General features: G+C 38.9%; 2 protein-coding genes across 17 annotated transcripts in view; one reads left to right on the top strand and one right to left on the bottom strand.

The window, feature by feature from the left end:
- CYB5A (cytochrome b5 type A) overlaps positions 1–3,235 on the bottom strand; it is a 16,308-nt gene extending 13,073 nt beyond the window's left edge. The window contains exon 1 of the mRNA XM_086894180.1: positions 2,819–3,235. Within this exon, the coding sequence (XP_086750306.1) occupies positions 2,819–2,962 (144 nt within the window). The 5' untranslated portion in view covers positions 2,963–3,235. The remainder of the gene's footprint in view (positions 1–2,818) is intronic.
- On the top strand, positions 3,210–25,571 carry C1H18orf63 (chromosome 1 C18orf63 homolog). Of its 16 annotated transcripts, XM_086894126.1 has the most exons (17): positions 4,275–4,562; positions 4,796–4,958; positions 6,665–6,834; positions 7,476–7,554; positions 8,397–8,485; positions 8,999–9,055; positions 10,368–10,479; positions 11,442–11,483; positions 12,431–12,507; positions 13,909–14,018; positions 14,654–14,750; positions 14,846–14,931; positions 15,503–15,686; positions 17,071–18,141; positions 19,141–19,257; positions 20,815–20,908; positions 24,133–25,571. In XM_086894126.1, exons 5-16 carry the CDS (start codon positions 8,477–8,479, stop codon positions 20,869–20,871), a joined length of 2,019 nt encoding a protein of 672 aa, XP_086750252.1. In that variant the 5' UTR covers positions 4,275–4,562; positions 4,796–4,958; positions 6,665–6,834; positions 7,476–7,554; positions 8,397–8,476; the 3' UTR covers positions 20,872–20,908; positions 24,133–25,571. The 16 variants fall into 16 exon arrangements, with proteins under 16 accessions (XP_023777418.2, XP_023777416.2, XP_023777419.2 ...); XM_086894108.1 differs by lacking the exon at positions 8,397–8,485 and having other exon boundaries at positions 4,224–4,562; XM_023921649.2 differs by lacking the exon at positions 8,397–8,485 and having other exon boundaries at positions 20,812–20,908.
- Positions 25,572–26,405: the final 834 nt, after the last annotated feature.

Raw genomic sequence — 26,405 nt, forward strand, 5'->3', positions numbered from 1 at the left:
GTAGGGTTTACTGTATTCTGGAATGAATCATCAAGAGTCTAGCTTCAATTTCTCCTCAACTGTCATGTGTAAATGCCTCAGGGTGTCTGACAGTGTCAGAAGAATTAGCATAAACTTGCTAAGTTAACTAAGTACCAAAAGCATTAAAAAAAAAAAAAAAGGTTAAAAAAGCACCCCATGAAATATCTTAATCAAAGAGTTCCATAACAAGAATCACCAACATAATGAATATTAAAATGTCAAAGAACTTTCCCTAGAACCGTAGCTTCACTTAAAATATTTCGGGTAACTATTTCCAACAATCTCATTCGTTATCCCAGAATGTCTTCGAAATTTTAGGTCAAAACCAGTCATGTTCTATTGAAAGCTGTTTAATGTGAGGTTGAAGTCTGACTTATGTGTACCAGAGCGTCTCAAGACATCCTCGACACTGTCCAAAACCCAACTATTTAAATACTTACAAATGGAATTCTCTTGATACGCTGCCAAATCATCAATGTTGTCCTGAAGGATGAAAATGAGGTTTTCTTGGAGAAATTTACACAAGGTGATGCCTCTTAATATTTACCAATTTCACCATATGTACTGGAGAAGGAAGAAGTTGTGCAACTACTTAATTTCTAAAGCTCATTAGATTCTGGATTTTTTTTTTTTGTCAAGTGTTTTTTTTTCTTGAGTGGGGTTAGGTTTAGGGTTTTTCTAAGGTGTGTGTCTTTTTGTTTCTGCCCCCTCAATCTGAACAATAGATACAAACAATACAATTATGTATCAATCAAAACTGACCAAGTTTCCAAAAGCTAATTCAGTTTTGCAGACTACATGAAAAGCTGCATTCCTCTCCAGAGCTTCTAAAATTAAATTTGCCCTGACTGCATAACCATACAACAATGTCCATAACTAATAGATGAACATGACCAGGGGCACAGCTAGATGAAAAATAATGAAGGAAGAGTCAGTAGATCAGTTTCACAATCTGCTTTTCTGAAAAGCTGAACAATTTACATTGACACACAGCTTAAGAATGAAATACTACCTGTGTCAACACTGGCTTAGAAAAATTGCTTGTCAACCCTCCTTTGCAAAATGCTCAGTTTCTCTCTCCTCTGAACTGTAAGTGTTTACAAGCACAAAAATCAAGATGAGGCTACAGAACTACTCATGCTTAAAATCTGTCACATCTCTACCCATCTAAACTGTATTCTTTAAGAAATTAATGTAAGTCTACCATACACTTTTTAACTGGTCACTTTTAGGAAGAATTTCTTCACAGAAAAGGGTGATTAGCCATTTAAATGGACTGCCAAGAGATGTGGCAGTCACCACCCCTGACAGTGTTAAGGAAAGGCTGGATGCAGCACTTACTGCCGTGGTCTTATTGACACAGTGGTGGTTGGTCAAAGACTGGATGAGATCTCAAGAGGTCTTTTCCAACTTAATTGATCCTGTGATTCTACCTTTGCTAACTAGGAATACAGAGCAAGGGAGAAAACTCAAAATATCTAAATCCCAGTGCCATTCAATTACTGAAAAAAAAAGTAGCAAGTTTTATTTCTGCATTTCCACTGAAGAATGTTTTAGTCCAATAACTAAAATGCTTCTTTTTTAACCATGATTATCAATGATTATATCAACTACTCACTGTCTTCTGGAGATCAAGAACAGCAACCACTAACTGGGGAATAAAAAAGCCCAACAAAACATAGCCAAAAAAACTGAACTTGACTCTAGTGCTCTACACTAGAGATTGAACTGATGCAGCTTTGCAGCACCACACTGCATCCCTGCACCAAGCACATTAGGGCAGCAGTGAGAGCCACCCTAATTTTCTGAACCGGGCTGCCTGTATGAAATGCTGCATCTGCCATGTCTGCAAAAAAAGACCACCCAGATCTTAAGTGTACCCCAGATGTACTTATTTGATAGCTATGAACACAAGCCACTGTGACCAAGAGGCTTTACCAAGGACTGGACATAAGGAAGAATTTTTTTACGGTGACAGGACTGAAGAGGCATTGGCACAGGTTGCCCAGAGACATTGGGAATGCCCCATCCCTGGAAGTGTTCAAGGACAGGGGCTGGGAGAAACCTGGTCTACTAGAATGTGTCTTTGCCCTTGGCAGGGGGCTGGAATGAGATGAGGTTTAATGCCTATTCTAATCCAAACAATTTTGTGATTCTGTGACTAGCAGAGTAACCCTGTGATATTCTGCACGTTGTGGTACTTTCCTTCCACCTTGTGGAATTTCTTTCCTGTTCCATAATACAACACACATGTGTACAACATACAATAGTGTGAAGAGAGCAGTTGCTGACCTTTTAGTTCACAAGCTAATATGGCTCTGGCTCCCAGCTGAGTCTTCACTTTTAACTCTGTTTTCAGTTGGCACACCAAAGCAAGAAGCAGATGGATTCAGCCCCACTCCTGGTACTCAAGATTCACACAACCAGCCCGCCTATCTCAGCCCTCAATACCGACTCCAGTTTTTTTCCTCCTTATCCTTATTTACTGGAAATTCAAATTAGAATTAAACCCCGAAAGTTTCAGGCGGGCACACAGCGGATGACACGGTGGCGTGGCCGGCGCGCACGGCACTCGCGGGTTTGTCCTGCCCGAGAGGCTCCCGGAGCCCGGGCCCGCCCCGCCGCTTTTCTCCGGGGCGCTATCGCGGCCCCGAGGGCGGCTCCCGCCGCGGGCCGGAGCAGGCGGACGGGAACCCGCCAGGGCCACAGTGCGGGGAGCAGAGGAGCCGCCGGCGAGCCCGCCCCGCGGGCCTCCGGTGTCCGCCTCAGTGTCCCGGCAACGCAGGCACCCACCCACCTCGTCCAGGAACTTGGTGACATCGTAGATGCGGTGGTGGAGGATGATCCAGGTGCTCTGACTGTTGTTGTGCTTCTGCACCTCCTCCAGGCGGTAGTAGCGGCCCCGCCACGGCTCTTTCCCGGTCTCGCTGGAGCCCACCATGTCCGGTCCGGTCCGGTCCTGTCCTGTTCTGTCTTATCTTATCTTGTTTTGCCCCGCACCGCACTCGCCACAAGCTGATATCCCGCACACGGCCAGGGCTCCGCCACAGGCCCTATCACCGCCCGCCACCGCCCCGCCCCTCTCTTCCCGCCGGCCTCTCATTGGCGGAGAGCAATGCCACTCAAAGCAGACGGGCAGCCTGGGGGCGGCCGTGGCTGCCGGGGGCGGGACTTTGTCGCCGTGCCCCGCCCACTCCGCCGTCCCACGTGACCGGTCGCTGGCGGGTGGGGCGGGGCGGGGGCGGTGCTGGGACAGCCCCCGCTGGTCACGGTCGGGCTGCGGCTGCTGCTGGGCGCTGGAGTCGCGGCTTCTCTATCGCTTCCTCCGGTGGTCAACCCAGCGTTCACCACCTTTGGCAGCAGCGAACTGTGGGGCTGTCGGTGTGCGCTGCGACGAGCTAATCGCTGACTTGCAATGTAGAACCACGTTGGAATGGTTTGAGTTGGAAGTGACCTTTTAAGTCATCTAGTTCCAATTCCCCTGCTATGAGAACCACGAGTCCCGCGTAGTTCAAAGTCTGATCCAGCCTAGCCTTGAACCCCTTGCAGTACAAGAAAGATAAGGAGGTGCTGGAGAGTGAACAGCACAGGGCCTCAAAGATGTTTAGGAGCATACAGCGCTTCATACGGGAAGAGACTCAGGGAGCTGTCAGACTCTTTTCAGTGAGACAGGACGAGGAGCAATGGCCATAAACTAAAAAACAAGAAGTTTCAGCTTAACATGAAGACCTTTACATTGAGAGTGGCAAGAGATGGGCCGGTCGGGGCTGCCCAGGGAGGTCGTGGAGCCTCCCTCTCTGGAGACATTCCAGACCGACCTGTACGCGTTCCCGTGAAGCCTGATCAGGTGACCCTGCTTTGGCAGGAGCGTTGGACTAGATGATCTCCACAGGTCACTTCCAACCCTAATAATCTGTGACTCTGTGACTCAGGCTCCCTGGTCAGCCTGTTTCAGTGCCTCAGCACCCTCGCAGTAAAGATTTGTTTCCTAACATCTAAAATGGATTATCCTCGTGCTTTTGTGCTAAAGCCGGCTGGCGCCCCGGCTCGGCGAAGAGCTGCCTGTGCCCGGCTAAAGCGCCTTTGCCACGGGCAGAGGTAGCGCCGAGAGCGGGCTGAGTTACACCCGGACAGAATTCGGCTGTGCCGGGGCTCTGGCCGGCGTTGTGACCGCCCGAGCACCGTGCGCTCTCCTGCGGTGTCCCCACAGGCAGGGGCTGCCCGGGAAGTCACACACGTTCCCTGATCCCGGCAGGCGGCGGTGCCCAAGGGCGGGGGGCGCGCGGCTGCCGCTTTTCCCGCGCAGCCCGTGAGGTGATCCCGGCGGGAGAGCCCCTGCCACAGGCGCTTCCGCCCAGCTCCTCAAAACCATCCCGCTGGGAGAACTCTCCCGCGGGGCTTGGAGCGACACTTCCCTGTGGCACTGCCCTGCCTTGGTGCCAGGTGGGCTGAGGGCACAGGGAGCAGTGCCTTCCCCTTCTCTCGGTGAGGCTTCTGATTTCTGAGAATCACCATCCTGTTTCCCTTCAGTTTCGGCTGAGGTAAATTTGTTTCCTTTGCTCTTGTCTCAGATGTATTCGGTGGCCTTGTCTGTATTTCAGGCCAGTATGGGTCCCCATATCCCCATGTCACGTCCATACACAATTTGGGTGCCTCAGCAGCAATAGTCCCATGGACACACTCAGGCATGATTATAGGCTGGATTTGCGGGGTTTTTTGTAGCATAAAACTTCCCCTGTCACCCTTCCTGAAAGTTGGTGCTTAACTTCTGCAGCCTGAGCCTGAGTGCAGGACAGCTTCGTACTTCACTGAATGCCACCACCATCTTCAGATCCTGCCTCAATTTTTCAGTCATCCTGACAGTAAGAGTAGCTACTCTCGCTCGGATTGATGTTGTGCCCAGCTTGAATGAGGAGGTTCTTCATTCCAATTTCCAGGCTGTTACTGAAAATTGCAAATACTGCTTTCAAGCTCTGGGGTTTAGTTGCCTGTTCTGACAGAAAAGACAGCAATAGCCATTCCCTGACTGATGTTCTATTCAGTTTAGCAGGAGCTCAGCAATGGTTTCAAGTTCACGTGCTGGGATTATTGGCTTGTAAAGGTTTCTCCCACAGCAATTCTCAATGTACAGTTTCTCCCACACATGTAAAGTCCTCTTGTACAGAGGGCGGTTGTTTATTTCCAATGATTTATAACCAATAGCTCTTTCTTAATTGGCAGTTCTGTGTTATCTGCTACTTTTCTCTTTATCCTCTCCCCTGAAGGGAGAAGCTTTTTGCAAGCACTCTGTCCCATTAGCTTTTAAGATGTCTGGGAAGATTTAACTTAGGCTTAATACAGCAAGTTGTTCCCACAGGGGAGTCATCCCCAAAAAGCAAGCAGGGCACTGGAGCGTTGCAGCGTGTGTTTTACAACATCTCTGCCACAAAAATCCCCAATAAACATTATGAAAGCTGAGGACTCATGCGTTCTTTTCCATGGTTGCATAAGGACAATATTTTTTTTTTTTTGTTCCTCATTTGTTTAAAATTGAGCTTTCCCTTGAGCTGTAGCTTTTGGAATTCTCTGATGAAGTGATAGTCTTGGCTGACATTTAAAAAAACCCCTACTTTTCATGACTGCCGAAAAAAATTGAAATGTGTTTTCCTTTAAAGGTAAGAAGTAAGAAAACATTCTTTTCTTTTAAATGACAGTTGTAAAAATTTTTAAATGACAGTTATAAAACCTTGTGATTTTTCTTAGATATGACAGAGGTTAATCTGTTTAAAGTGTTACACTATAAAAAAAGCGAAGCAAAATCAGAACAGCAAAGGTATCTTTGACATTGTTCCTCAAAATATGTTTCCAGTTCATAATTGTTTTATCACAATTTACAAATTTGAATACCTGGCAAATTCATAAAATTTGGGATAAAAATATTTATTGCGGTCTTCACTGTGCCAGTAAGACCATTTCCCAAAATTGTTTTAGGGTTTGGAGAGGGGAAAAATATTAAACCAGCTTTTTCTGGTGAGCAGTGTTTGTTCCTGGCTTTCTAACTACCTGCATTTCTTTGAAATACTTTGGTTGAAAAAGGTGGTATGGTTAAAAGGTGTATTTTTCTTCAAATAATGAAATGTTAGATTTATTTATTTTTTTTGTCATGAATAATCTAACTCATTACACTGAGCCTGGCCTGTGCTGCAGGGATAAGGAGCACACAACAGGGACCCAGCAAGATGGATAATATAAATTCATGTTATTCCCATTCACATGTTTGTTAGTACTGCATCAAAGAATCATATTCTTAGTCTGAAATTCTGGTTCTTTGGGTTCTTTTCAGTGGTTTTTAGGAAGTTCCAAAATGACTGGGTTCCATTGCATGTGCTCAGTTAATATGGCAAGGATCATACATGTACTCTATTCTTTTGTCCTTGTCTTTACTCTGAATATTTTGGCTCTTGCAAATAATTATTTTGTCAAGTATAATACATTACATATTGAAAAAGAATATTCAGCTGGTTTATCTGACCAAATTATATTTTCTCTATATTCTTAATCAAAATATAATTGATTATTAATTTACCTAATAACATATAAAGTCCTGTAAACAAATACCAGCCTTAAAAAAAAGATTTATTTTTTTTTTTTTTATTATTTTAAGACCCAGGTACTGCTTTGGGGCAATCAACAACATACCATGAATAGCACCAGACACCAGTCTCTGTTCTTTGTCAGTCTGCCTGAACTGCAAAAACTCTGTGCTGCAACAGTAACACTGAGTTCTCAGATACCAGAAAGTGAGGCAAGGAGTACACAGATAAAGACTTGCAGGTAAAGAGTTTTGAGGGCTCTTATTTCCAGAAGCTGCTAGTGGTTGTTATTCAAATATTTTATTAGCAGTACTAGAATTAACTAATAAAATCAGCAAAATTCTTATCAGTGGCAAACGGTACAAAAATGTTTATTATAGGTTTATATTTTCTTGAGCAGGGGACTCACTGGCTATTGGGGAACAGAAAAATAAATTTATATTATGGTTTAAATTTTACAGGCTAAAACTAACTAATCCACATACTTCAAATAAATAAACCGGCAAAATTAATCTGTTTACCTGCAATGCTGGGATGCTTCGTGTAGGTTGAGACTAAGCAAAAAGATTATCTGGAAAGCAGATGTAGGCTTCTTGGCACTCACTGAGTATTCTGTTGTTCCCTTTAAAAGAAAAGGGGAGAAATGAGAAATTCTGCCAAAAGGAACACTTTTGGAAAACTCCATTTGTGTGCCAAAGGCCTGTAATCTTTGTCTTAGACTGTTGTGGGCCACCTAGAGCAAGTAACTTGGACTAGTCCAATTATACAGAACCAATGGAAACTGATAAAGGTGGAATGTACTGTGTTTGTAAAAGGTAAGGAAAATAAATTTAAGCTGGGAAAAAGAAAATGTTTTTATTTTCTTTCTCACTTTTTTCATAGACAATTATTATTCCTGTATCAAGAAGTCCTTTCTGCACCTGTTATGGGGACACTGAATCAAATTTCGGTTGTGATGGCGGTCAGTATCACTGTGTAAATAAGTATCTGTAATTACAGACTGCTGTAGATAAGCAGAGTGCACCTCACTCAAAAGAGAGAAGCAGCACTATGTTTTATTGAGGTAAAATAATAATTTGACAGAGTTGGATGGGTCTGATGGAATTCAGCAAAGTTTTAACAGTGTTCTGACAAGGTTCAGGAGGTTTGATGCCAAGATTTACCTTAATAATTACACATGGAAGAAACATGAAAAGGGAAACTGAGTTAGAATGGCTAACTCTAGAGGGAGTCAGAGGTGCAAAAGAGTAAAGAGGGCCCTTCTGTTGAGACATGAGGTTCAGAGTGGATTCCTTTTTGGATTTCATTTTTGGAGCCTATGTGTGGCTGTAGCCAATCTTTGTCTCATACTCTGACAACAATTCATGTCTAATTGAATTATCCCTACCATGTTTATAGTACCTCAGTAGCTGCATGGATTAGTAATTCTTCATAGCATGAATTCAGCATGCTTTCAGTCACTGTAGATCACAGGAAAATGGTCTCTTGACCTCTTGTAAGAAAGGTTCTCTTAATTTCCAGTATAGAATCTCTAAACTTCAGAGGAGTCCCTGCTCCAACAGAATCACCTGCCATGCAGGCCAGCTGTTGTACAGTCTGGCCATTCAGGGTGTGCTCAGATTGGGCTCATCCTGATTTTAATATTTAAAGAGTGAAATAGTTGGCTTCTAATCAGTAGTATGGGCAAGACAGATGTCTTTGATTTAGTGCTGATAGTTCTTTCTGTACTTTGGTCATCTTGTACTTTTGGGTTTCAAAAACACCTTTTGAAATATTTTTCAAGATACCTTCACTCCCTTGTAGGTGAGCCAGGGACTTTTCAGCTTGCAAGTTCATCCCAAGGATGTGAGGCCTGTTGCTTCTTGGTCAGTCTGAACCAGAGTATGGACAGGGTGTGTTGTATTTGTCACACATACATGTTATGTTTCTCTAAGAAGTGTTTTGTTTGAGGATCAAGGTTAAGTAAAAATATTGTATTTAAAGCAGTCTTTTATTTTTTTGCGTTAGTGGTGTAGTGGCAACTTAAGTCCTTTTCTTTTTTTTTTTTTTTTTTTTTAATTAAATGGCCTTTTCAGATGGTGAACCAATCTGTGGAATGAAATGGATTAAATTGGTAAAGTGCCACCCAATTCATAAGGAGAGAAGCAGCATTCAGAGTTCTGCAGCTTTGTTTTGGGAAGCCTTTGGCTTGCTTGGCTTGTTTGTGAGTGTATCTTTAGCAAGACATGAGATTACAGTATGGCAAACACCTGAGCTAATTTTAGTTTTCTCCTTTAAAACACAGGATAAAGTGTTGGCTTAACTATTCCCTTGCATGGTTTTCAAAGGGAAAGTCACTGTTGTACTAGAATTTAATTTATGCTTAATACCAAGCACTTGATTTATTTTTTTATTGTTACTTTTAGATACCATTTTATGAATCAGGAATATGTCAAGCCTATGTAGAGAGACACGGAGCTACTGTAAGTGCTGAAATGTGACACAGTTCTTTAGACTGTTACACTTGTCTGCAATTGATGTTGTCAGAGATGAGTATTTTTCATAGGCCCTGCAGTTTGCACTACAGGAGCCGTTTCAGGGTTAATAAGTCTGCCCCATAGACAAAATATGTCCTGTGAATTGGGGCATGGTAATTAGACTTTGTCAAACTCAAAAGTTTTAAGAAGTTTTTCTCTATATTTCTCTGCTGAAGTGGCATCCTGCTCAGAGGCATTGGGGACTGACCTCGAGACAACCTTTAGGCCACAGACCTGCAGCTCTCCTGTTGGTGTCATCCCCTTCATCCAGTGGCAATGTTCAGGCAGCTGAACTGTCTCCCCATTCACCTTTGGGTTTACCCAGCCTATACAGGGCAGTCTCAGGGAAACAAAACAGAAGCATAGAGAAGAAATGGAATCTGAGCTGATATATTTTTAGACCGTATGATATGCATGTGATTTACTATTGTCTAGTGTGCAACATCTATGGGGTTTATTAATGCATATGTGGATGCACTAAAATTGCTGAGTCAGAAGACTGGTTGGAACCAAAGCCAGTCACTCTCATAATTCATTTGCACAGCCAGCTGGGTGTATTTTAATTTGTCCCAAGAAGTGCAAATGCATATGCAGATCAGTAAAGACATACACTGTTCAAATATGCTTACCTTACAGAACTGCTTTATGTTGATATGTGTTGGTAACTGTCAATGTAAGGTTTTCCAACACCAAGCAATTCCTTGCAGGATTCATTAGAAACATGCTTCTAGAGATGTATTAGTTAACTTTTTAACTTATTATTGTTAGTTTCTTGACTAATGCTGATGGTTAAGAGAATGCTCTACAGGACAGGCAGGCAAGTAGAGCTGTTGGGTGAGCAAAACTACATTTATTTCCTGTGATTGCCAGAAAATGTCTCTGGTCTTGACTCTGACAGCAGAGGTAATATCAGCTTTGGATGTTGTGCCTGTTGTCAGGAGGAAGTTGCATATCTAGTAATGTACTCCAGAGGGTTCAATTATCTTTTCCCTGAGTCTATTATCAGCCCTGTGAAAGCATTCTAGGAACTATCATGCACCTCACTTTAATGGCGCGTGAAATCCAAATGTCTGCATCAAATACGGTGCTACCTTCCTCTTGTAGTTAAGTAGATGAAAGCTAAACATGTGTGGCACATACTAGGATTTTTCTCCAAGATGAAGTAGCAGTATATTTGCTTAAATATTGACTCAGGCCTTTAAAAAAATCTGTTAAATTATTAAAAATATATCCTTCTTTTTGTCTCTGTTATTGTTAGCTGGAAGCACCGCAAACAGTTACTCCAGCCCTTCTCCAAACCTGTCTCTCCTACACACTTACAGCCAGGCTTGCACCCAGATGGAACAAGGCTGGTCATCTCTTGGTGCAAGGTATTTGATTCACCTGGGTCAGAGATCAAGCATTTAGTTTCAATTCATTATTGTAGCATTTATTTTCCATTATTTAAATTCCATAATTATTTCATTCGTTATAATAAATTGTTTCATTCCTTTATCCTATTACTTTTTTCTTTATATGCACTTTCATTTTGTTATCCAAGTTCAATGACTCAAGTTAATATTCTGAATGGACATGCCAATCACCTTTTCATCTTCTTCCTGATCTTTGTAATAGATCAAATATTTATGTCAACTGACTGCAATGTACTAGATGAAATCAAATTGAAAACAATCAATATTGTTGGACAGAGAATGTCTTCTAAAAATTTGACCCGTTTCTCGATTTCTCAGTGACACTTCTGCACATGATTTGTAGGCTTTTCTAAACAGAACCGGTTTTCTGTCAGACCCTCTCCTTCTACCAAGCTCTGTCTTTTTTGGATCATAGTTGCTTTGCCTGACATCTCTGCTAACTCCTGTGTAGTATAAATGTGAATTACCAAAGTATAAAAAACTACAGTGTAGCTTGTAATAATTAGAACAATTGTATACATAATTTCAAATATTTGTTGAGAGAAGTGTGCATGTTGTTATCTTAATTCCAGCCACAATAACAACAGTATTCTCTTCTCAGCATCTTCAAAACATATGGGTCTCAGAATGAAATCAGCCAATTCAGGAGAAGCAGCTGAAGTAGAGGATTAGGAGGAAAAAGTGATGTATACATTGCTGCCCACCAATTTACTTTTTTATATGTCTCTTTCTTGTAGAAGATGTTAATGAATCAGTGAAAAGTTAATTGATTGAGAGGATTTTCTCTCCTTAGAAGGAACACACCTTTCAACATTTGTGATAGACACAAACAAAACTGTGTGGTTTCTCCTTTTTTTTTTCACATAAAGACTTTAGAGATATGGTATAGAATATAATGTCTGTCTATTCTATTTATTAAGGGAAAGACTTTTTGTGTCATTCAGGAAGGCAAAATGCTGTTGGTAAGTACAATATTCTGTTAATGGTAAAGTTGAGAGAGCAAGGTAAAGTTAAGTTACTGCCACAATCTTGGTATTATCAGCACAGGGTCTTTGGTTTTCATTCTGAAATAACTTCTGTCAAAATACACTTGGTGGCAGGTGGTGTTCTGTCTGTAATTGTTGTCAGCTCAACTGAACATTTGAAAAATTAGTCACAAAATCATTTTTATACTTTTTATCTAGAGCCCTAGATTGACATTTGCCATTTTAAAGTTATAATTATTGCAATTAAATGTACTTACCTTAGATTATGAGTCTTGCAAGTGATGTGAAAGTTCCATATTAATAGATAGGAAAATGAGCTATAGTGACTGTCCAGTATGTACTGTTTGCTGTTCACAAAAGTGAAGTCACTAAGCATGGTGGCTAGCTATTGAAAAAATTACAAAGTAATATTTTTATTCCAGTATAAAAGTTAAAGGTTACATTTGAGGATATTGGAGCCTAAAATTGTAGCAGAGATATATGTTGAGGAACTCAGAGCTGAGTGAAAGTTCCGGAGATGTGTCTATAAATGTTCGCCTTGCTCATTTAGTCTTTCCTATTGACAGCTCCTGGATGGAAAATACTGGTCTGAATGATTCAGTGCAGCAAATGGTTATATTAATTACATCTGCTCTGAAAATGGGTGTTTGTTTGTCAAGGACATGAGTATCAAGCACACAGTTGCACAGACAGCCTTGAGTTTCTGAGTTACTGTATGATAGGAATTCATTATTATTCTTATTTTTCACTGTTAAAATGCACCTAATTCTAATTTCTGTGCTGAGAAAGTCTAGCCTTTTGATTTTCAAGCACAGCATTTTGACTAACAATTACCTTAAATAAATATTTGGTTTAGCTTTCTGCCTAAGAGATGAGCTGTAATTCAAAACAGGATATTGTGCTTTTTTTTTTTTAAAATTTAGTTATAGACCTCAATGTGTCAGAGAGACAGCTTTGCATCAGTGTGGAGCCTTGCTCAATTCGGCTGCCACCCCCCAAGGTATAAACCAGTTATATTTCCTATGACTGTGTCTGTTTTATTAATCTTCATTTCTTCTAATTTTCTTTTCTGTTAGGTGACTTCCAGTTAGCATGGTGGGGATAGAAGTGCTTATTTCTGATTGCACTGAGACATTAACCATATTCATTTGACTATCTGCACAGGTTATGAAAGCATAACTTGCATATTGTATCTATATTGATGCATTCTAGCAAGCATTGTAAAACTGAGATTCAAGGCTAAGAGAGCTTTCAAAAATACTAACAGAATATAGCAGTGATGTGTCTTTGTGGCTCTAGATTTCCTTCTAGCAGTGTTTTCGAGGAAGCTTTCAGTCACACTGTAGTACATAGACGGTTTTTAGTAACAGGGCAACTACAAGTGAGTTGTCAGCACCATGTTCAAAATCTCTTTTTATAGTTATTATGAAATCTGCTTAATTTCTATGCAGATTCCAAAATACTGGAGCAGCCAGGACTATGATGCTTGTAAGCTTAATTTATACATTGTTTAAGAAATCATGGCTGAGGTTGACAACTTACTAGCCTTTTTGACAATCATACCACCTGTGGTGAATATGTCCTTACATGCAGGGCATATTTGTCAGGCTTGCTGCTTTCTTCTAAAATAAATATTTCTCATCCAAGCTCTTCTTTGCTGAAAGAGGAGAATAGGATTTCTTCTGAGACCTGCTTGGGACAGCATAAACATTAAAGCTATCTATAAGAAGCCAGTTCCCAAATGACACAGACCAATGATGGAAAAGATCGTGATGTGGCTTTATTACCAGTTTCATCCTTTCCATACTTTTCTAAAACAGAAATGTCCATATTTTCTTGTCAGTGAATAAATGCAAACCCTCATAGATATTATAGAAAGATAAGATGTTTCTCAAATCTCAGTCTTTGATTGTCCACTACAGTCAAATTCTGACATTATGAAAAAGTATGGTGTTTTTTGACTTCTCAGAGGATGAAACTGCATGTCCCATTGATTGTGTTCCTTGGACATTTGCACATGCTTAGTCAAAGTGACACACACATTTACTAGAATGCCGAGCATGGGTGTCTGATTTGAACTTTTTAAAAATGTGCATGGAAGTGAGACAGCTCTCAGTTTGAGAAATTAGTTCTATACTCCTATTAAACCATTTCAAATAAAGTTTAAATCTCACTGATTTCAATAAACTTTAAACCTTGTACTGGCATGGTTTGTGGAAGTGTAGGCTCTAACAGAAGATAGCGTGCAATTTGATCATGGGAATATCAAATTTGTGACAGCTGATGAAAGAATAATAATATATCAAGTTTCAGTGTATGGTGATACACAATTATTTCTGAAAATTTTATATTTGTACTGCTATAGAATTATTTGCAAATAAACCTTCTTTTCTGTTTTAAGCTGGGAGATTTTGATATTTCAGCAAACACCACAAAGCTGTTTGACAGCAATGAAAATATGGTTATTCAGCAACATTCCATATTAAGTAACTGGTGCTATGTTTTGCCAAGGTAGGAATCTGTTCACATTTCAGCAGAAATAAACATTTCTTGGAATGTTTTCCCTACAGATTGTGAATTTGATGCTAGTGATAAGAACACTTCTGTTTTACGGTCTGTTTTAAATTCAGGTATTTGTTGTTGTTGTTGTTTTTATTATCTCATTGTTACGGAAAATAAGAAAAATAATCAACAAAACATAAATTACACATTTAAATACTATTTTGATTTTAGTAATCTTTGTGTTACTTATATGGTATGCAAGAGCATCAGTTTTTCTCAAATACAGTTTTAGCAGAAAGTCAATTTAAAGAAAAAGTATTTTCACCTTCGCCATGAACTACCTCCATTTTTACCTAATATTTTTCATCATTAAATAGAAAAGAAGTAATGATGCTTGTTCACTGCTAATGAGTGTTGAAGAGAAATGGCACTTGTAGTTGTCATGTTCTCTACCATACTTTGGGAAATATTGCTATTGTTATATTATAAACTTATGAGCTAAAGGTATTAGTCCTCAAAACATAAAAATAATCTCTAAATACTTTAAATGCCAAAAATAGGACTTTTTTTCCCAAAAGACCAGTACATTTTCAACTAGATTTTATTACACCCTTTCTAAGCATCCCTTCTTTACCTGTGCACAGCATGAAAATGGGTCAGATCATAAACATCAGCCACATAATTCCTCCAGAATCTCCTTTCCGTTCATATAAGGATTTTCAGATGCACTGGAAGAGTCTGGTAAGAAACACATGCACTGCTCTCATTTCTCCCTCCCTTTTTTGTGCCTGTTGAGTTTGTCCTTGTAATACCTGTTTGTATTTGGTTTATCCAAGTATGGATATATTCTTCCTGAGGATCTCGAAGAGACAAAAATATACTTGAGTGTTTACTTCAAACCAATAGGGGAAAGGTTCTTTACGTATCCTTTCAGAATATATTTATTACATTTCCTCTCCTACACTTCTAGCAAAGCTCTGCTTTTCATTTTTGAGTATGCCACATTCCCTTCTTTCATAATTTCATAGTAGTCAGTAGAGAAGTATTTTGCTAGACAAAGTGAAACAAAATATTTAGTCAAGTCTCTGTCCCAGTATTGAATAATAGGAAGACAAATAGAACAATTTCCTTCACAGCTTCCATAAATGTGATAATGCCACTTTAAATGTGATGTAAAAGAAAGTGGTGTAGAAGAAAGTTAAATTGTGTAAAAATGTGGCCAACAAAGATTGCTTTTAAAGAGAATTTTCCTGCCGGGAAAGACTAGACTAAAGGTTACTTATAGTGAGTAATCTTTGCTCTAATAAGTTAGTGTGGTATAGATGTGCTGAAGTCCTTTAACTTTATGAAGTTCAGGCCCATAAGGAATTCAGTGCCTTTGTTCACCTTTTAAAAAAACATTTAGACAAACTTATGTTTTCTTCTCAACAAGGATGATTAGTAATTATAGAAATGTAAAGAAACTTGTTATATATCCCTGAACACTTACTCAGGTACCCTTTAAGTTGCATCCGAAGTCAGCCAGTGCAGTATTTCCCCAGAACAGATGCAGAAAGTGTAGTGAACTATTTTCTTTCTGACATGAAGAGCAATTTTTCACAGCTGTGTGGATTTCCAGTAAAGATGACAAGTAAAGCACTTTATGCTACAAAAGAACTCACCAGGCCTTCAGTGCATGTAAGACTTTTTTTATAAACATATTAATGGCACATACTTTTTCATTGTATGAAGTGATCTTTATCATATTCAGAGCATAGTAAGAGCACAAAACTATGCTTTTCACAACCAACTATCAATCCTAGAACTTTAAATTAATGTGCAAGCTATAGTATTTGCCATTGTGAAGTTATTAACATTTTAAATACATAAAAAATGGACTTGATGTTAATTATTTGCTATTAGTATTTGCAGTTCTATAGATTTTTTTTTACAGTTTGAGATCCAGAACTTTCTCGAATCTCCTCCATAATAATAATAAAAATAGTAATAACAACAATAACAACAGTGACATTATTACTATTGTTAGTATTTCAAGGACATGTAATGACAGGACAAGGAGGAATGGCTTTAAACTGAAAAAGAGGAGATTTAGATTAGATATTAGGAAGAGAGTTTTGCTGTGAGCATGGTCAGACACTGGAACAGCTGCCCAAAGATGTGGATTCCCCATCCCTGGAAATGTTCCAGGCCAGGCTGGCTGGGGCTTTGAGCAACCTGGTCTGGTAAAAGTTGTCCATGCCCATGGCAGTGTGGCTGGGACTAGATGATCTGTTAGTTCCCTTCCAACCCAAACCATTCATGATTCTATTATTGTTATTACTAGCAGTAGTAATAGTAGTACAATTTATTTAAAAAGAGGACTGTGTGGACATAAGCATTTTAAAACATTCAAGTTGTAAGATTTACTCCATGTCTGGTGATAGAAAGGAGGCAAGTAATCAAAACTCCTATAATTTGAGGTTGTGACAAAGGCTAAGGCTCACATTTTTTTGGTAGTAGTGTGTGAAAGAAGAAATGAAGTAATTCATTCTGAACAAAGAATAGTGACAGAAGTTGCAGAGTTTCTAAAATACTATAATCCTCTTTCAGAAAGCAGTTCTTGTTTATGTCTCTCCAGTGATCAAAGCTAGAATGGGTCCTCTGTGTCATCTGCAGTTTTTATAGACATCCAAACTGTCTTTTGCTCAGAATACAGATGCTCTTAGAAGTCTTAAGGGATGAGGAACCCTGTCAGTCAAACCCTCTGCAGAACCCTTCAAAAGGGGTAGACAGTATCCAGTTGGAAAGCACTAAACCAAGATAATTAAGTCTTTCCTTCTGAGAAATACAATATTCTAGCATATTTTGTAAACAAAGAATTCGGAAGATTAAATAAACCCCTTAATTTATAGTGACAACTAAATATTGTTTTAAAATACAGTCATTCTAATCCAAAACACAAAATTGTATGCTTATGTATTGTGATGTGTATTAAGCTGATATCATATAGCGATGCATTAGGTGGCACTATTAGACCGTTAAATCCAGTTTATTCAATTCAGCAGCTCTTGATGTGTTGCAGGAAATAAAACCTAAGCATACAAAATTGGACGGTGAGATGGTTTGTGTAGTATCTCTAACACAGGCTCCTCCAAGAAAACCGACTTTGCCTGGAATTCCTTCACCGTGCAGTGCGGAAAATAGCCACTGGATGGAGTGTTTGATCCAAGAGCCAGGAGCACACAGTTTTTCGAGTAAGACTACAGGAGGGGTTAGCATTGAAGCAACAGAGAAGTCAATGAGCAATAAGCAAATACCTGGCGTGCCAAAGTTACCAACGGCAAAATCTTTAGCACCACCTGTAAACTCAGCCTTTGAATCCACGCCCCCAAAAGTCAGCAAAATTATACCAATTTTCAAAGGAAAGTTGATGCAAATGAATGGAAAGATCACAAGTCAAACAGATAGGAAGAAAAGGGAAAATGCTGAATGGCATTCACCAATAAAAAGTGTGGGTATTTCATCTTCTATGCTCTCTGTGCACAAATCCAGCATAACTCAGGTTTTCAAACACATTCAAGACATGCCAGTCAAAACTCCTACTGACAGCAGCGCCCTTCAGGTAAAGAACACAAAGACACACCCAAAACATGGTACACCCATATTCCGATGGAAAACCCAGTCTAATGGACAAATTACTAACTCTGATTTTTCTGAAAACTCTGCTTCAGGTGGGAATCCAAGTGAAGTCAGTCACAAAAAGGCAAATTCTCTGTTCTTTCTTAAGCATGTTGGGCCAGTGCTTCAGAAGTCAAGCACCAGTCCATGTCTGAATACACATGAATCTCCTACTTCTAGTGCAAGAAGGGGGAAAAAGTTTGCAAGTCAAAATACTACTCAATTTTTTGAGAAACAACACCAGTCAAAGGAAGTGCATTTGCAAATTTGTAAAATAGACAATGAAATGACAACTTCCAGCTTGCCACTGCAACAAACAAAGAGATCAAATAAAGGAGCTGGGTTAAATATTCATGAATCTGTCTTCAAAGATACAGTGTGCATGGCCAAAAGTGAAGCAAACAAAGCAGCATGCCACTCTAAGGACTGTACTGCTGAGACAACCAGTCATCATTCCAAACCTAACTTTGAACAGGTACAGTAAAGAACAGGTCTCATTCTCACTGCTTCTCACAAATTCAAAATGTTAAGCAATAAAGAGCATGACTTTCATCATGTTCTACCATCATTCTCAAAATAGTTTTCTAAAATTCTACCATATAGCTTAATGTTTTCAGCCACTGCTGCTTTTTTTTTTTTTTTCTGAAAGGGAAGATGATTTACTGTGTTTTGTGAAATTAACACTTCTTTAATCTGGGACTTCTGTGGTGAGGCAATTAGTCTTCCTTTGTTTTAGACATTTTATCCAGGTCTGTGTGAGGTTAACATGGTGACATTTTTTTTTTTGGTGTTCAGTCTCTCTCCATATAAATCCATATTAATGGGATAATCCCTTCCTCCTGGAAGGAAATCTCAAACATCATCAATTGTGTAGCACTGACAACAGTTGTGTGTAAGGCATTGTGCTGTTAGAAAACATGGAAGGTTTGCAAAAACACGTTTAATTACAATTTCACAAAAAGCACAAGTTGCAACAGGAAAAAAATCTCACTGGCCATGAGGAAAAAAATCTTCAGTGTTAGAACAGCTAGTCAGCTACTAGAACAATTTCCAGAGGGAGGTTTTTGGGTCTGTTAGCCTTCCAGATTTTCAGAACTTGACTGAATGGGGCCCAGAGCAAGGTGATCTATCTTTGAAGTTAGCTCTGTTTTGAGTAAAAGTTATGATTATGTGACAGCTAGAAGTACTTTGCCACCTAATTTTTCTGTATTTCTCCCTGCATTGCAATTAAATTAATAGTTGAGCTGATTTCAGTGCAATTTTTATGAGGATGATATTCCATATATTGGGTACATGGATGGAATGTCTTGGTCTTATCATGCTTTTCATCTATACAATGTAACTTGGTGGGTTATCTCAGCTTTGTGTGATGACGGCACCTTCCAAAAAAAGCAGGTAATTTTAAAAGTTCAGGTCTTGTTCAAAATGTTGTGGGGTGTTTTTCTAATGAAGGTATAAACTTCTATACTTTAAGATGATTGCAGGGAGCAAGTATCTGACATGTGAAACACTGACCTCAAAACCAACTTTGCCAGACATGGAGAACAACATGGAAGCATCTGTAAAGAAAGGTTGTGCCAGAAGAAGACAGGTAAACCCCCTCACTCCCCCCACACACACATGCACGCCTTAATCCAGTCCAGAAGGACCTGAATTAAGAGATAAAAAAGATACTTAAATTTTTTTAGTATGTTCCAATTAAAATGGGCAGGCTAAGAAATCTTACTGACCCCCCTGGATAAAATTAACCTTAACCAGGATAAAATTAATAGTAACCATCAGGTATGATACTGTCACTTGAAGAGTTCATGTTGAATGTTTCTCTGCAGCAAAAGATGCTACTGAAATATTTAATGATACTGTTTTTGAAGCAGATTTTCTGATTCTGCAGAAAAGTTCTATCCTGCCCAGTATAACTCTAGACATTCTCAGTGGCTCTGTGAGTTTTTCAAGGAGTTGAATTTAACAACATTCTGTAAAAACTACTTTTTTGTTGTTGTTATGCTTTTAAAGCCAAATACAAGACAATTCTGGATGTTTAACTGTAATTAAAAGAACACAGTCTGTGCTCTCCATGCAGATCAGAAAAGGCCAGTGCAGCAGCCCCAGGGGCCTGCTGCAGGAACATGCTCATACCCCAGAGCTCGAGCTGCAGCAGGGAAGAGAGGAGTTTGTGTGGGAAGCGCCAGCCCAGCTGCTCTGAGCTGGCCCCATCCAACTGCAGCTGGGAAAGGCCCTTCCACAGGGCCACAACTGAGTCACTGGTTCCAGGCCCAGCACTGCAGTGCTACAGCAGTAGAGTCACTCTCACAAAGAGAAGGAAACCAGCAACTGAAAATAGCTGTTTATAAGAATAACAGCCCTAGGGGTCTGGATATTGAGAGGGGACTTCCACCACAATATTCCTTTACCTGCCACTGGGAATGATTCAGCCACACCAGGGCTTGTGAGCATGGAGAGCTTGTAGCTGGTCTGGCAGCACTGCTGGAATGGGGAAGGGGCACTGCCAGGAGCCACAAGTGCCCCATGCATTCCTTGCTCTCCAGGCAAGCTGTGAGTAGCACAGGTGCCTGCCTGAGCCCTGCAAGCTGCTTTTAGGAAGTGTCAGGGCACAGCGAGTTCTCACTGCCACATTGCCACTGCAGTGCTGCCACTGCTGCACTCGAGAGTTGGATGTACAGCTCTCAGGAAGTTTCATTGGTGTGTCAGGAATAGGAAAGAGACTTGTCTGCTAATTGGGGTAGGGATGGACTCTCTGATGCTTATTGGGCTGATTCCTCCTGTCCCCGGATTAAAATACAATATAATTAAAATATAATAACAGGGGACACTGCTAAACACATCTCTGAAGAGTAAGCCTTTGTCATTACTGATCATCAGAAATTATAGTTGGTTTTGAAAGTCATGGTTATCAGCATGTAAAGGGTATTTTCAAAGTAGCTATGGTCCTAATTATATAGCCACTGTACTTATAAACATACTTAAAATTATTTATATTGCAAACCAGAAACTTTTATTAATTACTTCTTATTCAACTAGGCATTTCACTCAGAAGCAACTTTTTTAGTTGAATTTTTAGCTTAATATTCCTGCTTCATTTGCTTTATTGGTTTTTGCCCTTTTCTGTTTGTCTTGTTTTTGTAAGCAGAAAGAAGAAGGTTATTCGAAGTTAAAGAGAGCCAAAAGAAGTAAAACTTCTACTTAAGGTGTTCTGGAGTATTGAAAGAAAACACTACATCTGGGTATGTTTATTCCAAATTTAAAATATTTTCTTTTATTTAAATAATATCACATCTGTAATAGTTCCTTCACTTTTGGATGGTGATGATATCAGCTGCCTACAAAGTAATCACTTCACTAAAAATAAATGGCTTCTAGAGAAAATTGATGAGGCAACTGATGCAAAGGACACTAGAAAATAAAACATTGTGCTTTTTTTTGTGAAGCACACGATGTTAAAAAAGGCATTTTGTATGTACTAGAACTTAGATTTTGACATAAATTTGTACTTTGATTGTCTCATTTTTCTATCAGACTAAAATAAGCCTGTTTTTTGGGCTTCAAAGTTTCACTTGAATCTGAGCTGAAGGTAAAACGAAAAATCATTAACTTGGAGCTGTGTATATGATTTGATATCATTACAAGAAAAGTGGCTAAATGCTCTTCTGTTGCTGAGATCTAACCACAGGACAAAATTGTCTGTCATGAAAATGGAGTAAATTTAGTTTTTTGACAACGTATTTCAACCCACATTGTGGGTGGTTGTCAGTAATAGTCTTGCAGGATAAAACAAGCTTGTCCTTTGAGCATTCCTTTGAATATCAAGAATGCAGCATTAGGATACAGTATAAGAAGCTCACCAGGTTTAAGGACTGAATGCCTATCACAAGTGATCAGCAGTAAAATGTGCAGGAAAGAGTAGCCTATACACTTAACTGTTTCAGAGATAAATAGGAGTATATTTATTCAGGTGAATGTATTCATGTAAGCAAAATGGTCACACAGACAGAACAGCACAAGAAAAAAGTATATTATACAAAGCAAGTAGAAAAATAGAGCAATAAAGAATCAAAATATAAACTGTACATCTTTTAACCTGGCTTTTAGCTTCAATGGAAGTGAAAACAAGTAGCCAAGTGTGCATTTTGTCTGAGAGATTCACTTTATGTCCTTCCTTTCCTTACTGGGATATATTTCCTCCAGTGAACAAGTATATCAGGTGTCTGCTTTTCCTAAAGGAAGTCTGGTATGGATAGAAGTTTTCATCTCTAGCCTTCACACTTTGGTATTCAGCATATTCTGTCCCTAGGTTTAGCATTTCATCTCTCCTGCTTCGAGCCAGGCAGTTCAGGCAGGGTCCTTCTTCAGAGCTGTTCTATTCTGGTAATCAGCATAGATATCCACAGGTCCAAAGTCTGTGCTTTGACTGAGGACTAATGAGCAGAAGTGGTGTCTCTGCAAATGGTCAGAACTTCACTTTTTTTTAACTCTGATTTTTTTTCTTATTCATGAGTTAAATGCCACAGCCTCTAGTTGGTCATGGTAGATAACGCTTTAAACGCTGGAGAGAAAACAATGTCTTCCATCCAGTGTTTAAAATAAGATTTCCAAGAATCCCACTGGTAAGGGTTCTTCATTGGTGTTGATGATTTAAAAACAAAACTGGAGCTAAAACAACTTCTGCTGTTGGACTCTTGCCTACAGTTTTGATTCTGAAAAGCTGGGCTCTAAATTCCTTCATTATGTATTACTACACATGCATTCAGAGTGCATGTTTTCATTTGAACACTTGAGAATTACTTGGGAGTTTTCAAATTTACTGTGTAGCAAGATTTATGTGTGAGAAGTTCTTACATTGGAATTCAGTGATGTAGTCAGCAGGAAGGACTTTGTTCTATAATTCATGACAAAAAAACCATTTTTTACAATTATCTTGCAATAATGGTTAGTTTTCATGACTTATGTGCCAAGTTGCACAGCCTCTTGACTTGTCCAGGAAATCACAGCAAAATCCTAATTTTTTTCTTTGTTTTCTTGGAGTGTGTTAATAAAGCAACGTGAGAGAAGTATTTAACATTTTAAGAAGCTGAACATTTGATTCTAATACTAAGAGTCTTCATGCTTAGTTCTTTATTAATGGAAGTCACATTTTCAAGGTCAAAAACGACTGTGAAAGGCAAATTTTTTTCCTAAGATAAATCAGAAGATCAGAGCTTCCAAAGGAAGGCATATACTACTACAGAAAGATATTTTAAAACAAGTACTTGAAGTATTGCAAATGTTGGTGGAAGAACAGACATTAAAAATGGCAGCACTGAAGCTTCCAAGCTTTTGCCACTGATCTGCAAAACTCTTCCTGTTCTGCTCCTGTATTATAGTGAGATACTGACCTTTGGTTTCAGTTGCCAAATCTCATTTAGCAAATGAGAAGCTATAAATTCATCACAGACAATAACAGTAGCAGAATTTCACCTGAAAGTGAAACCTGCTATTACTGTAAGGATGTTGTGTGAATATAAGAGTGAGGTAGGAGGTCCACACAACTGGAATTACATAAAAAATTCTCAGCAGTTTTGGGCAGAGATCTGTCAGACTGTTTCTTCTAAAAATTGCATCCCTCAAGCCAACATTTAGGAATTTATGTTATAATTTGAAGGCTATTCTACAGAAATTTCAACTAAGCGGTCTTTCAAATGTTTTCATCATGTGAAATAGCAGGCTAAAATATTATCTTTCCTATGTAGTGAAAATATGTGTTTCATTAAAAAAAAGATTCTGAGAATATTCAATCTTTAAATGTAAAAGCAATTTCTTTTATGATGGGGGAAAATACCCTAATCAAATCTAGTAGCAGAAATAAACTTTGAACTGCGTGCATCAGTAGGTTGTTGGTGTCTAAGTACTTAAGACATACCCCCAAAAAGAGTTGCTATTGTAATATTTTTTTCTGTTATCCTGTCCATTTTTCATTGCTATGGGATTGTTTCAGGTTAGTACTTAATTTATTGCATGGGACTTAATTTATTGCATGGTTGACCATTTACAAATGCTAAAGAATGGTATCTTAAGATTCCATCTCTTACTTGTAGAGCTAAGAATGTGGTTTGGCTGCCTGACCTCAGCCAAAGGTTAAGAAGGTGTGAATAGACTTTTGCAACAGAAGTTCCTACTTCCAACACCACAACTGACAGTGGTATTTTGAGGACTTTAATCTTAAAATGCTCAGATCTAAGAGGATAAATCTGTGCAAAATACCACATATTTATGATGGAGGGAATTCTTTCTTCTTCGGTATAAAAATTCAGGCATTTAATCTGAATGCCCTGAACCCCAACTTTGTAAACAGAATGCAAATACAGATGTGGGAATACAGCAGTATTTTTTCCTTCATATTAGCCATAGAGTTCTCAGTTGTCTTTTGTTTTCTTCTATGCTCTAAACTTTTTCTGTGTTTTCCCCCATTCAGGTTCCCAAGAGGGCAGTAACATACTTCAGAATCTCTGAACTTTGTGTATTTTGCTGTTTGCCATTGGTAGCAGTTTCTGGATGAAAATTTGAGGGTTAAATACAGTCAGATGAATCCATGTATCATCAACTTCTTCAGACAGTTCAGGTTAATAAGCCTCTAATGCATATGAAAATTCAACTAAATTGTTTAGTTTTTGAATTACATTATGTATGTCCTGCTACTTGCTTACACAGTTAATCATTCTTCCAAATTATTTTGTTGTTTCTAGTCAGGTTTTTAAAGATAAACTATTTAATTCTTTGTTACAGTGCCTGGGCCAGTTTGATTCATCAGTAAAAAAATCCCAAACAAGTTTTCCTTATCGAGTCAAATGACTGGAGAATAAACAATTTTATTCCTACAGAAATAATTTAAAGGCTGGATTTGAGTCAAGCTTCATTAATTCTCATTGTAATTTTTGATGACTTTTCAGATATGAAACTGCTGTGTAAAATATTTTTTTAAGTTTAGTTCCCCATTCTTCAGGAGTTCTTAGAAAACCTGTAATTGGCCTTTGAGGAGTTTTGTTGCTGTGTGACTTCAGTGACCTACTGGGATGTGCAGATACAAATATATACACATATGTAAGATTGTTGCCTCATAATCACTGCTTTGGGGTGACTAATATTGTGTTCCCTGGAAAATAAGAATCAAATGTCACACTAGCTCCTAAACTCAAATGTTACAGAACTGTAGTTTAACACTTGTTTTGGACATACATTTGCAAATCTTTTTTTCTGAAGGGATTGATACAATGGGACTTTGTGCTTTTCATTAAACTTTTTTTTTTTAGGTTCATATTGCAATAGCTGTATTTCTCTTCGCTTCATTTTTCCAAGCTGGATTTTGTCCTACTACTATGACAACTTTTGTTTTGTTTTGTTTTGCTTTTTCTTGAATGGTGACTGTCAACATAGTTTTAATACATAATACAAAAACAAACAAACAAACAAAGGAAAAAACCCCAAACAACAAGCCAAGACAAACACTAAAAGTGCTATATGCTCAGCAAGAAATCAGATTATATTTTCATTTTGTATGGAAGCTGGTATAAAAGGCTCCTTTTCAAATGCTGTGGTTTAGTTACCTTTCATAGGTTTAACTATATGTAACTGATCTTTCTCCTGTCTTACATGAAAAACCCTGTAGAGTAGTTGCATTTCTACCATGCTATATAAATTATTGTTTTGCCTGATCTGTTTCCTATTGTTGTTTTTAAAATGCTGCTGGTTGCCAGCCTTTGTCTTGTATTATCACAGAAGTAATTTTGCACAATTTTTGCATTTTTTTCAATGTTTACATTGTTTTGTGTTATCTGTTATAGAACTCAAAATACAGAAAAAAATATTTATCTCAGCTCCAGTGTGTTCTGTTTAAATAAACTACTGAGTTACTCATCTGTGCTAAATTGTCAGCTATTTCCTGGTCTACACTGTGAGAGAGAACCCTGTTACTCCACCTCTCCCACCCACCCACTCCTTGTAAATGCATGGGAAGGTGTTGATAGTGAATGGAACCACACTGGGTGCAGGAGAGGTGGTGTTGGAAATGCCACTAGTGGGAAGGAAGGATTAGTGCTGTGACTGCCTTGGGAGGATTTGGTGATTCTGAGGGGACCTTTGCCACTGCCTTACTCTTCACTTTTTATGTGGAAGGGTTGTAATAGCCTACCTCAGTTTCTGCTTTTGATCAGTTCTTACTAACTGGGCAGAACACCCTCATTTCTGGTAGGTGCCAGAACCTGTCAAAGCACAGGAACCCTCAACATCCAGGATCACATACAGCTTCCACATGTGATATTTGCAGGCTTGGTTTCTCAATATTAAAGAAACAGATTACTCCACAGGTCCCAAAATATATAAATGTATATAGGAACAAGTGAAAATGTAAAAGGTTGAAACAATTCCCAGGTGTGAGAAACTGGTGAAGAGGTCAGCTGGCAAAAATGATCTCTTTCCCACTGACATCTGATGAGTTTTACAGTGTTTTATAGTTTTGCCATCAGTTCTCAAATCATCTGATTCTATATCTAAGTAGATTCAGATTTACATTTGAGAATGCTTTCTTTGGCCTCTGTATTAGAAGATTCAGCACATATTTGTTGAGCTGAAGTATTCATGATGAGTTCACCATATTTAGTAAATATGCATTTCCAGGGAGTGATCTTTCCTCACATGTTTTCCTAAATGGACACTGTTCTTATTCTCCCTCATCTTCACAGATGTAAGCTA

The sequence above is a fragment of the Cyanistes caeruleus genome, chromosome 1 (assembly GCF_971803275.1).
Source record: "Cyanistes caeruleus chromosome 1, bCyaCae1.hap1.1, whole genome shotgun sequence".
Lineage (NCBI taxonomy): Eukaryota > Metazoa > Chordata > Aves > Passeriformes > Paridae > Cyanistes > Cyanistes caeruleus.